Genomic DNA, 13,620 nt, shown 5'->3' with positions numbered 1-13,620 from the left:
ATTGGCAATCATACCACATTTTCTTTTTTATATATCAACATATTGCACTACAATAATAAAAGAAAATCTGCTCTATGGTTGTCTGATCTTGAAGCGGTTGGTAGGCTTTCAAACTAACAGGAGACCATACGCTTCCTCAATTTTAATGAACAGCTCATCATGGGACTTTTCTAAACAATTAAAAATACGTCGTATGTTATATTTTCCTCTTGCTTCAAATATTTTGTTTCGGATTATTTATATCAAATTTGCAGATATATGTTGGTAAATACGTGCAATCAAATGATATGGAGGTATTATAAGATTTAGATAATGCAATGGCGACTACAGATACATTTGTGTGACTTAAATGGTTGATTTTCAAAGACTCCGAGAGAAAACGTTATGTAACATGTGTTACCGTTAAAATCAACCAAAATTAATTAATATTATGATAGAATAATATTTTCCTAACAGTAATACAGCATTCCTATCAAATTGTTTCGTTTTTGCATTTGTTTTTACTCGATTTTACAACTGGAAGTATCCGTGAATTGAAATTGCACCCATGACCTTTGACCTCGATTTTAAAAAATGCACCATAATTTCTTTTGACGACCGGGATATTTAGAAAGTACACATTCTTAGCTTTCTAGTGATATATAATTTAGCCGTGTGTTAGGTAGGTGCATTAAAAATGTAAATTTGGCTCTCATATCACTCGCCTAATAGGTCTTTCCGTAATATTAATATTGTCTAGCCACACTTTGTTAACTTTTAATTTATTTCTGTCTTGGTCATTAACTTTGTGAATTTAAGGTAGGAAATAAAGTCTTCCCAGTCTTGTATTTTTAGGAATTGATAGATATTTTAGAGTAGTATAGTCAATGTAAGATTTCCGGTACAGATTGTTTTTTTTCCATTGAGAATCTTTATAAGTTCTTAAAGGTCGGATTTATCCACCTGTTTATAGTGAATTGGGTCATTCAAATGATCATGATGATCTATGGCTAATTTTTCACATTTATCTTTGTCAAGTATCACTGTCGAATGAATTCTTGTCTGCTTTTTTAATTATGATATTCTTGTTATTTCTCAAAGTCGATAGTGCTATTTTTTCTTTAATGGACATTTTTGATTTGATTTTTTAATATTTAATTTTCCAATTTCAATCTTAGTAGCAAAGATGTAGTCTTCAATTGCAACATTGGCAAGAGAAGGATTATATCCTGTTTTCTGTTGAAATGGGTGAGGGATAAATTCATTTGATTCGTCGTCAAACTGATATTTGCATCTCATTTTTCGGGCTAGTTCTTCAAAATCAATGAGAAGATTAGCCTTTGCATTCTTTAATATGTTTTGGCTATGAACGAATTTTAATATTTTGGCCACGAGCGGCACTGAAGAGACATGTATTGTCGAAATGCGCATCTGGTGCAAGAAAATTGGTACCGTTAATTTTATTACTACCACTGGGTCGATGCCTCTGCTGGTGGACTATAAGTCCCCGAGGGTTCTCACCATCCCAGTAGCTACTACAAAAATATTTTAAAAAATAAGATAGAAACAAGTATGGGACAAATGTCAACTACATAACGGATTTAGTTTCGGTCCCTAATTTTTTTTCATAATAATTACCTTTTGCTTGATATATATTTCCATAAAAATCATCACACTTTTTTCAAAACAGTTAAAATAACACTTTTTAGAAACATATTTTAAAGTGAATTTAATTCAGCATTGTCAACTACATAACACTTTCTGTCAACTACATAACGATTCGATGCGTTATGTAGTTGACCGTTATGTAGTTGACCTATTTGTGGTTTTTGGATGTTTTTCTTTACCCTAATTCTACCAGATAAATGGTGTTTATTGAATTAGAGTCAGTATTATAGACTTTGAATGATTTATGTAAAAAAAAATATTTATGCCAAAATTTATCAATGTTTTTGCCGTTACAAAGTTGACATAGAATAAAATTACGGAGTAATTTGTACTCACCAAAACTAATCTATAATGAAATGAATCCATGATGTCATCCTGTAACTTTAAGCACGTCATCAGAGGATGAAGAGAAAGTAGAGAGCACTTCCTTAGTTACAAAGGATATAATCAGTTGTTTATTGGCAACATTATTTCATTTGTGTTATGTAGTTGACATTTTTTAAAGTACGAAATGAAAAGTGAAAAAAAAATTCTAATACAATCTAATAATTCCCTGTATTTGTGTATACATACCTGCAGTGATACCTATATATTTATAATAACAAAAGAAAAATTAAAAACCAATTCTTCAGAGAACAATTGAAGGTCTTTCCACCTCGATAATAAGAATGAAATTTAAAAAATGATGTTAGAAAATGTCACTCCTTGTTGATGTTATTTGATATACAAAAATAAGATTAATAGGTATATGCAGAAGACTTAATTGTTTTAGTATGAACAGAAAATAATTTTTAGCAAAGGTCAAAATCTATAACGTCAAATTGACATTTGACCTTGACGTCAATTTCAAGGTCATAGGTCAGTGATCTCAAATCAAAAGACCCCAGGTCAATCATTTGTATGGTTGTGGAGAAATACTGATTTCAAATACATAAGGGGAGAAAACTCCTATAAGGGTTAACCAAAACACTTCGACTGAATAGACTGAAGTTGCGCCTTTTTGTAAACAGCAATTTGGCAAACAAATCATATCATTTACTGTAACAGTTTCTTTTGAATAACGATAACAAGCAAAATTCAAAAATTTATAACATGACCTTGACCTTCGACCTTGAACTCAATTTCAAGGTCATATGTAAGTGAACACAAAACGGAAGACCGGAGGTCAATCACTTGTATGGTTGTGGAGAAATACTGATTTCAAATACATAAGGGGAGAAAACTCCTATAAGGGTTAACCAAAACACTTTGACTGAAATAGGTTGAAGTTGCGCCTTATTGTAAACAGTTATTTGGCAAACACATCATATCATTTACTGTCACAGTTTCTGTGGTATAACGATAACAAGCAAAATTCAAAATTTAGAACATGACCTTGACCTTTAACCTTGACCTCAATTTCCTTCAAATGGACCAAGGACTTCATATCAAAAGACTTTAGGCCTCTACGACTTATAACGTATGAATTGATCCAACAAATCGCCTATCTTAAATTTTCAAAGGGAAATAACTCCCATAAGATGTCTTCCGATCACTAAAGTCAAAATAAACCAAATCATTCTCAAGAGTAGACGAACAATTTGGTGAAAATAGTTTGCTAAAATCTTTCACGGTTTTAGAGATATAGCGATAACAAGAAAAGGGGACGCGGGGAGATAACTCCTTTAAGAATAAGCGTTCGGTCACACAGGATGAGTTTTGAAACCTCCATTACTGTACAACATCATTGGCCAAAAAATCCATTCGATATGTTGTAAGACAAAAAAGCATCTCAGACGGCAGAAGAAAAACAAAAATAATCAGAAGAAAAACAAAAGGTCTTTCCACGAAAAGTGGAAAGACCTAATAATAATTTCCGCTGGGTATTAAAACCAGCATTTAAAAAAGACTAGTTTTTCAATTTCGTACAAGCAATTTTGGTGTTTTTGGACCCTTAAAAGCCTTTTAAACCCACTGGAAGCAATTATTGTAGCTAAATTTCATATTGAATTTGCTGGAACTTGTTACACACACCAAAAACTAAATTGTGTATCTAAAAATTGGATAAAAATATTTACACTTTTTTAGAAATATTGATTGTACAAGAAAATCCACATTTTTTGAAAAAGGCCCATACGGTTTCCGTGTAAAACGAAAGTGGCCGCATTCGTGTTCATCCTTAATATTGAAATGTAAGTTGTATTTGGTGATAATACATAACATATATAAAGGTTGAGGTTGAACACGGATGCGGCCACTTTCATTTTTGACAAAAACCATCCGAAAAGTGACATTTTTCGGCATATTTGGTAGATTTTTCATATTTGAGCTTGAATCAGATAGTTTCTGTATCTGTATCTGTATATGTAGTGGTACGTGTAGAATCCTGTTTAGGCTTTTATACACAGTGGAGAAGAGCGCCGATGTTATGGGCGGTGTTCTTGTAGAGCGGTCTTAAATGCCTCTACAGAGCCTGCATGCACAACTTTATCTGGTAGTTGGTTCCAGTAAATAGTTGTTTCCACAAAAAATGAATGTTTGTACTGTGGTTTGTTGCTATTTGGTACTTTAAGTCCTTTGGTGTTATTGATAACTTGACGTTCGATAATATTGTCAGTTTCACAGTTTGAATAAGTTTTGGCTTTTATTGTTCGTTTAGGTCTTGCTGGTATGACAAAATTGTCCAGTGGCGGATGCAGGAATTTTCGAAAGGGGGGGTGCTAGCCCAGGGCAAAGGGGGGGGGGGGTGCAAAACATATGTCCCGATTCAAATGCATTGATCGGCCAAAATAAAGGGGGGGTGCGGACCCCCGGAACCCCCCCCTCTGGATCCGCCACTGTTGTCGGCTGGTAGAGCCGGCACCAGACCCTCAACCACCTTGTAAATCAGGATAAGACGGAGGCTGTGTCTTCTTTCTTCTAGCGTCTCCATTTCAAGTTGGCGTCTCATATTAGTTATGGACCCTGTTTCTCGACTCCTGTAGTTTTTCTTGATGAATCGTAAGCCTCTGTTTTGGATACGTTCTAGTTTGTCAATATCCCCTTTCATGTATGGGTTCCAGATTGTTGCGCCATATTCCATTGTTGATCTTACTAGGGATATATATGCTACTTTCCTACATGCTTCTGGTACGTTCCTCAAGTTCCTCCGAAGAAAGCCCAAGGTGGCGTTGGCTTTCTTGCTGATGTTATTTATGTGGAAGCTCCATTTCAGATCGTTTGAGATTTGGAGTCCTAAGTAGGGGTTCACTTGTACTTCTTGTAGGATGTGTTTATTAAGCGTGTAGAATTTGTCTGCTTTTTTGTTTATGGATAGAACATAGCACTTTTTGGCGTTGAAACGCATTCCCCATTTGTCGGCCCAGATTTCTAGTTGTTCCAAATCTGTTTGTAGCTTTTGTTGGTCTTGGCTATTTTTAATTGTTCTGTATAATAAACAGTCGTCAGCAAATAGTCTTACTGATGATGTTACACTGTCTGGTAGGTCATTGATGTGGCACAGGAATAGGATTGGTCCTAAGACTGTGCCCTGGGGGACCCCAGAGTCAACTGTTGTTTCGCCAGATGATTCGCCTTCCACGATGGTTCTCATTGATCTTGCAGTTAGGAAGTTCTTAAGCCATTTGTGTGAATTTCCTTTAATTCCGTACTGATCTAATTTATGTAATAATTTGTTGTGTGGTACGGTGTCGAAAGCTTTTGAAAAATCTAATATGCCTACGTCGATTTGATGTCCCTTGTCATGTTCTTGTAGGAAGTCGTTGATGGTAGTTATGAGTTGGGTTTCACATGAGTATCCTGACCTGAAGCCGTGGTTTAAGTTGGTTAGGATTTTGTTTTTTTCCAGATGTTTTAGGATATGCCTGCATGTGTCATTGTTGTTTAGGCCCTCAAAGATGTTTTGGTTGACATATTCATATTCTGCTTTCCTCAGTTGTTTCTTGCATTCCTTTTGAAAATACCTATAATTTGACCATATGTTTGTTTTTCTGGCTTGTTTGTATAGCCTCTGTTTTTTCTTTAACATTTTCCTCTGTTTGTGTTTGATCCATGGGATGTTATTTCTTGATCTTATTTCTTTGTTCGAAATATTTGTATTCATGGTTTTTTGAAGCTGACTTTTGAAGGTGTCCCAAAGTTGATGTACCTCAGCTCCTTGATGATGTTTTTCTTTGACCTCTTCTAGGGTGTGTTTAAGGTCTGTGGTGATTTGGTCCCATTTTGCCTTCTTGTAGATGTAACATTTTCTTGGTAGGCTTTTTTGATGGTGTACTTTTGTTTCCAGGTCGGTGATTATGATGTCATGGTCTGATATACCTGGTACGTTATTGGAGGATTTAACTAGAGTTGGGTTTGTAACAAATACAAGATCTAGGATGTTTCCTTCACGAGTTGGTATAGTGTGTATTTGTGTCAGATTATATGTTTCAGCTATTTCAACTAGTCCTTGTTGGATTTCTCTGTCTGGTCCATGGGCTGTTGCTGTGTCCCATATGATGTCGGGGCAGTTGAAATCTCCGGTTAGAATGACATTGGTGTTCCCATTAGTCCTGGCCTTCTCGAGTGACTTTTGCAGTTCGTTTAGGTGTTTTTGATCTCTGTGTGGCATGTAAAAAGATCCAACTAGCAAGTCTTTGTTGTTTTTTATTTTGATCTTTACCCATTCAATTTCTCCGTCCACGGGGGGGGGGGGGGGGGGGGGGGGGGGTAACTTCGATATTTTCTTGGTAGGGGTGTGCCATTTTTGCCTCAAAAAACGTAACCATTTTAATATAACATTCACTGAAATTCAGTACCTATAGTTATATAAATATTTAAGAAAGAATGACCTATACTTATATACAATACTTAAAATATGACCCATGCTTATATAAGCACTAACTCATCATCACTCATAATTCATAAATATACTAGCTACCCTTAAGTTTTTATATATGAATTGACATCGTTTGGTGCACATATATTTTATTGTTATATATACGCATGGATTGTTGGATTGATGTGTAGAACATACCCCATATCAATATACAGTTATCAAACGTAAATGCATTTTAATATAGGATTTCATTAAAAAGGAGGGTAATTTTTATATAAAATCTAACTCGAATAATTCAAGCCCTTTCCGTGTCCGATTTTCTCCCACACGAGGAGATGTAGATCAGCGGAATATAACGACTGAATTATTCGGGTTATATAAAATCTCGCAAAATTATGACCCAAATTTTTGGCACATCCCCGTTATTGCGTATACCCAATAATAGGAAGTTACCCCCCACCCCCCTGTGTCTCCGTCAGTAATTAAGGATGTTTGTTCGACTGATGTAATGGATTTCTCTACAAGTACAAATACACCCCCTCCAAGTTTCTAATGACTTAATTCGTTAAAATCTTTCACATAAACTAATTGAATTAAATGAGACAGGCACTGAAGTGTTAAAGAGTTGTCAAAATCTTTCGTCAGATGAACCTGAAATTTGAGGCCAATATCAGAAGACCTGAAGTGGAGCACGGTTGTCGGTAAAAGTGGTAACCCGAACCCGGACCCGAACCGGAATTTGCCGGAAATTTGCCGAACCGGAATTCTATCTTTACATATATTACGATCTTTGCGTTGCGATTTTTTCTACTAACGTTTATGCATTTGATGTATAATTTAATTCGATCTCATGTATGAAAAGATTTTTGTCCAAACATCACTAACAAACAAAAATTTAAGGTTTATTAATTTCCACCTTGGTAAAAGTGGTAACCCGAACTCGGCAACCTATTTTTATTTATATCTCTGTATTATATGAATTCTTGAATGGACACTCAGACTTCGTTTGAAGAAAATCATCTTTCATATTAAAAACACAAAGATTTTTTCCAAGCTGTATAAAACATAACGATTTATTTCATTTCTAAGCGAATAGGTGGAAACCCGAACCCGAAAGGGAGACCACTCATTTTTAGCTCACCTGGCCCGAAGGGCCAAGTGAGCTTTTCTCATCACTTGGCGTCCGGCGTCCGTCGTCCGTCGTCCGTCGTCCGTCGTCCGTCGTCGTCGTCGTTAACTTTTACAAAAATCTTCTCCTCTGAAACTACTGGGCCAAATCAAACCAAACTTGGCCACAATCATCATTGGGGTATCTAGTTTAAAAAATGTGTGGGGTGACCCGGTCAACCAACCAAGATGGCCGCCACGGCTAAAAATAGAACATAGGGGTAAAATGCAGTTTTTGGCTTATAACTCAAAAACCAAAGCATTTAGAGCAAATCTGACATGAGGTAAAAATGTTTATCAGGTCAAGATCTATCTGCCCTGAAATTTTCAGATGAATCGGTCAATCGGTTGTTGGGTTGCTGCCCCTGAATTGGTAATTTTGAGGAAATTTTGCTGTTTTTGGTTATTATCTTGAATATTATTATAGATAGAGATAACTGTAAACAGCAATAATGTTCAGCAAAGTAAGATCTACAAATAAGTCAACATGACCAAAATGGTCAGTTGACCCGTTTAGGAGTTATTGCCCTTTATAGTCAATTTTTAACCATTTTTCGTTAATTAAAGTAATCTTTTACAAAAATCTTCTCCTCTGAAACTACTGGGCCAAATTAATCCAAACTTGGCCACAATCATCCTTGGGGTATCTAGTTTAAAAAATGTGTGGCGTGACCTGGTCAACCAACCAAGATGGCCGCCACGGCTAAAAATAGAACAAAGGGGTAAAATGCAGTTTTTGGCTTATAACTCAAAAACCAAAGCATTTTGAGGAAATCTGACAGGATAAAAATGTTTATCAGGTCAAGATCTATCTGCCCTGAAATTTTCAAATGAATCAGTCAATCGGTTGTTGGGTTGCTGCCCCTGAATTGGTAATTTTGAGGAAATTTTGCTGTTTTTGGTTATTATCTTGAATATTATTATAGATAGAGATAAACTGTAAACAGCAATAATGTTCAGCAAAGTAAGATCTACAAATAAGTCAACATGACCAAAATGGTCAGTTGACCCGTTTAGGAGTTATTGCCCTTTATAGTCAATTTTAACCATTTTTCATAAATTAAAGTAATCTTTTACAAAAATCTTCTCCTCTGAAACTATTGGGCCAAATTAATCCAAACTTGGCCACAATCATCTTTGGGGTATCTAGTTTAAAAAATGTGTGGCGTGACCTGGTCAACCAACCAAGATGGCTGCCACCGCTAAAAATAGAACATAGGGGTAAAATGCAGTTTTTGGCTTATAACTCAAAAACCAAAGCATTTTGAGGAAATCTGACATGGGATAAAAATGTTTATCAGGTCAAGATCTATCTGCCCTGAAATTTTCAGATGAATCGGTCAATCGGTTGTTGGGTTGCTGCCCCTGAATTGGTAATTTTGAGGAAATTTTGCTGTTTTTGGTTATTATCTTGAATATTATTATAGATAGAGATAAATTGTAAACAGCAATAATGTTCAGCAAAGTAAGATCTACAAATAAGTCAACATGACCAAAATGGTCAGTTGACCCCTTTAGGAGTTATTGCCCTTTATAGTCAATCTTTAACCATTTTTCATAAATCTAAGTAATCTTTTACAAAATCTCCACTGAAACTACTAGGCCACAATCATCTTTGGGGTATCTAGTTTGAAAAATGTGTCCGATGACCTGGCCATTCAACCAAGATGGCCGCCACGGCTAAAAATAGAACATAGGGGTAAAATGCAGTTTTTGGCTTATAACTATGAATTCAAAGCATCTAGAGCAAATCTGACAAGAAGTTAAATTGTTAATCAAGTCAATATCTATCTGCCCTGAATTTTTCAGATGAATTGGACAACTGGTTGTTGGGTTGCTGCCCTCCAATTGGTAATTTTTAAAGAAATTTTGCCGTTTTTGGTTATCTTGAATACTATTATAGATAGCGATAAACTGTAAACAGCAATAATGTTCAGCAAAGTAAGATCTACAAATAAGTCAACATGACCTAAATGGTCAATTGACCCCTTAAGGAGTTATTGCCCTTTATAGTCAATTTTTAACAATTTTCATTAATTTGGTAAATATATGTAAATTTTTACCAAATATAGTTCTCTGTTACTAATGGGCAAAGTTCATTATAGATATAATTGTAAGAAGCAAAATCGTTCAGTAAAGTAAGAACTTCAAACACATCACCATCACCAAAATACAATTTTGTCATGAATCCATTTGTGTCCTTTGTTTAATATGCACATAGACCAAGGTGAGCGACACAGGCTCTTTAGAGCCTCTAGTTTTAATAGAATGCGCAGGTAAAATGCAACAGTGGTCAACAGCCTAATGATCTCCGATCAGGACAGTCAACGGATAGTACGTCCACGACTGGCACGTTCAATAAAACATTATTTGATTGGTCCGGTACTAACTCTTTACAATAAAGAAATTAATCATTTGCTACTATAAATACATTTGTCCTCGTTGATTTATATGTCGAGTTATCTCGCCTACAACAATCTTAGTATTTCGCATTTATATTATTTTTGTAAAAACAAGGATTTGTATAGTACAAAATATATATACTGTTACAAATTGTAAGAATAAATAAATTATAGTTTCTATCATAAACAAAATATAACTGAAATATTAAAGGACTAAACGCCTTTTTAAAAAGAATTCATTGGTGTATAAACTCTACAAATTCACTCACCTTGAAACGAGAAAAAATCTTTCGGACTTTTACATTGTTTTATGATATGATCTGATATGTTTGTGACTGACTAAGTCACGGGGGGGGGGGGGGGGGTTAACTTCCTATTATTGGGTATACGGGGATGTGCCAAAAATATTGGTCATAATTTGGCGAGATTTTATATAAAAATTACCCTCCTTTTTAATGACATCCTATATTAAAATGCATTTACGTTTGATAACTGTATATTGATTTGGGGTATGATCTACATATCATATATAAATATCTCGCACCCACTTTAATATGCAATTAATCCAACAATCCATGCGTATATTATCAGATTATTACATGGCATTTTTCATATCGCATGTATTATCAGCCCTAGGTTCAATATCAGCCCAAGAGCCGCATGGCTCGAGGGCTGATATTGACCGAGGGCTGATAATACATGCGATATGAAAAATGACATGTTATGATCTTTTTATCATATGCTTCAACAGTAGAGAAAAATAACAGATTCATTTATTGATCCTTTTACGTGGTTCCCGAAGTTTAAAGAGTAAAAATGTTCACGGCCGTCGGACCCCAAAGTTGATACCTTTCTATCATATGCCTCAACAGAGAGAGAGAGAAAAAAAAACATTTTAATATGGACGAATCGACAAAAAAATAATTTAACAATATACAGAATGATCATTGTTTGGAAAAGTCAACTTTTTAAAGAAACTTTCTAAATAATGTTTCAGAAAAAAAATGTATTTATTAAATAGTTTGTTTGTTTGGTTTTTTTTTTATTATTATTATTTTATTATTTTAATCTATATACTTTCCAGTATTCAAGTAATTGTGTTGTACACTACTTTCTAATGTTTTTCACTGAAAACGTAGCATTGAGGTGTATATTCCGGAATTGGCCGAGTATTACCGGAATGCCATGTGATAACGTTACGGAAAGGCATGTGATAACAATCAAAGCATGTGATAAACTTTTCATATCAGCCCGCTCAGCATCAATTCGAAAAATATGGAATTTACGTCAATTTAAGGCTATTATCATACGGTAAAATTTATATGTTATTTAGTCTTAAGTATATGATAAATAACGATAAAATACATGTGCACCAAACGATGTCAGTTTTATGATCATATGATGCTTTATTTCCATAAAATGGGCTCACAAGATGCATAATATGATATCATTGTAATATTATTCTTTTACAAATATAAACAATACAGTATACATAGTCACAAACACAAATAAGAAACAACAGTTTTCACATATTAGTATATATATAAAACCTTTGTCTCAGGCAAACCTCTAGAAAGTAACAAAAAAGAATACTGTGAGTAGGTTAAATATATCTAGCTGAACTGCAAGAGGCACCAAGGGACGGTGCTATATGGCATGGTAAGTGCATATATAAAAACTTAAGTGAGGCTGGTATATTTATGAATTATGAGTGATGATGAGTTAGTGCTTATATAAGCATGGGTCATATTTTAAATATTGTATATAAGTATAGGTCATTCTTTCTTAAATATTTATATAACTATAGGTACTGAATTTCAGTGAATGTTATATTAAAATAGGCACGTTTTTGGGGCAAAAATGGCACACCCTTGGAGGAAATACCTTCAGCAATATTTAAAAAAAAATACTGCAGCATTTTAGAACTTATCACCACTTCACGATTCATTCAGCGAAACCTGAAAATTTTGTTGGCAAAGTCCTGTCAGACTCTATACCTATAACCGTCAGTTTATTTAAAAAAAAAACCACTATAATTTCAAAATCTTCTATGCAAAACACTTTTTAACACCAAAAGTATTAGATGCAGCCAGACAGTTGTACTTTTACGAATTTACAAATCAGTGATTTTTGTTATAACGACTCTAATAAAGTTGTCATTTGTCCGAAGACAACCATTGCAAAAACTTAGATTTACATGACCATTGATGTGGATATCAATAAAGATAAATGTCCATCAAGAAAACTGTATCTACTCATAGATCTATGATCTACTGAATAACAATACCAACAAAATGATTGTTGTCTCCTTTTCTAATTTAATGATAACAATATCATACTTAATGATATTGCCAACTATATAAAAATAAGAGATGTGGCTTGCTAATTAGACAACTATCCACCAAAGTTTAAATTCTGTGGATTAAAGCATACTAGGCAACAGCACAGTCTTCAACAATAACAAAAACCCATACTGTATTGTTAGCTAGTAGGCTACACTGGCTCGACTTGAAAAAAAATGAATCAATTCGATTTAAAAAAAAAACTAAATATCTAATTTGAAGCAAAGCAATTTACAAAAAACAAATATGACATGCATGTACCAACGACAACCAATGCACTACTGGCAAACGGAAAAAGTCACATGAAAAATATTAAAAAAAAGTCGCATTATATATTTGATTAAAATCATTTATCAGAAGTATGTTGGAATGCACATGAAAAGTCACTATGTATATGTAATTGCAATGAATTATAAGCCAGAGTTTTTAAATGCAGAGAAAACGTCATATTAGACTTGTATTAGATCAATTATTCTAAGTGGGACCCTTTTATATGTAAGTGAATAGGTAACAGTATAGAACAGTTGAACTAAATCAATCAAATGTGATGATTTGTTATTAATTAAACTAGCTTTTTTTCATCAATTATTGTTTTTATTAAAGTAAGATGTAATATGGGAGAAGTTCACATTGAAACACAATTTTATCAACAGATTTCATGATTTGTTTTTGAGTTAAAGTAAAAATTCGATATTATAGTTCCTCATTTTCAAGTTTTTTATAAATGAAAAAATAAATAAGTATTAACTAATAAAAGCGTATTACGGAAATACAATATTAACCCAAAAAAATCTTACTCTTTAACAAACATGAAAAGCTTATTGTTTCCTTTTCTTTTAAAAATACTGAACAGAAGTTGTACTCCATCGATATGGCTTAATACATGTTTAGCTTACCTGCAAGGCTATGATACTACAAGCAGATGAACAAAAATGGGCCTGTTTATCGAAGCACTCTTAGGATGAGGACGTGTCTTAAGACCAACTAAGGACATATTTAAAATAGTTGAATTACTCAGAATTTATATGAACGATGCACGTGATTTTCCGTTGATTTTTTTTAGTTTGAAACCGTAACACTTCTAATTCAGCTCACTTAAATTATTCTACCGATTAAATATCAAATTTTAACTATTTACTTAAACAATTAGTTTGTTCAATCTTATATAAAACAAAATTATATTTTTTGTCGTATTTTTTGTTTCATAGAGTTAAACATACAATTATAATATAGAAAATATTGATTACCTTTAATTTAAGACTAATGA

General features: G+C 33.9%; 1 protein-coding gene across 1 annotated transcript; it reads right to left on the bottom strand.

The window, feature by feature from the left end:
• Positions 1 to 1,089: 1,089 nt before the first annotated feature.
• Positions 1,090 to 6,235, bottom strand: LOC139526747 (uncharacterized). The gene is made up of 2 exons (XM_071321912.1): positions 4,495 to 6,235; positions 1,090 to 1,292 (listed from the first exon to the last, which is right to left on the bottom strand). The coding sequence occupies exons 1-2, from the start codon at positions 6,233 to 6,235 to the stop codon at positions 1,090 to 1,092; spliced, it is 1,944 nt and encodes a 647-aa protein (XP_071178013.1).
• Between the last annotated feature and the right edge of the window lie 7,385 nt (positions 6,236 to 13,620).

This window comes from Mytilus edulis, chromosome 6 (genome assembly GCF_963676685.1).
Source record: "Mytilus edulis chromosome 6, xbMytEdul2.2, whole genome shotgun sequence".
NCBI lineage: Eukaryota > Metazoa > Mollusca > Bivalvia > Mytilida > Mytilidae > Mytilus > Mytilus edulis.
This window is presented reverse-complemented; position numbering and strand designations above follow the sequence as displayed.

What these genes read in the sequence shown, in the direction of transcription:
- LOC139526747 (XM_071321912.1), bottom strand. Translation starts at nt 6,235, where the DNA reads ATGCCACACAGAGATCAAAAACACCTAAACGAACTGCAAAAGTCACTC. An exon ending in GATTTACAAGGTGGTTGAGG is followed by an intron (nt 1,293 to 4,494) that starts GTCTGGTGCCGG and finishes TTGATTTTGAAG; the next exon opens with AACTAGCCCGAAAAATGAGA.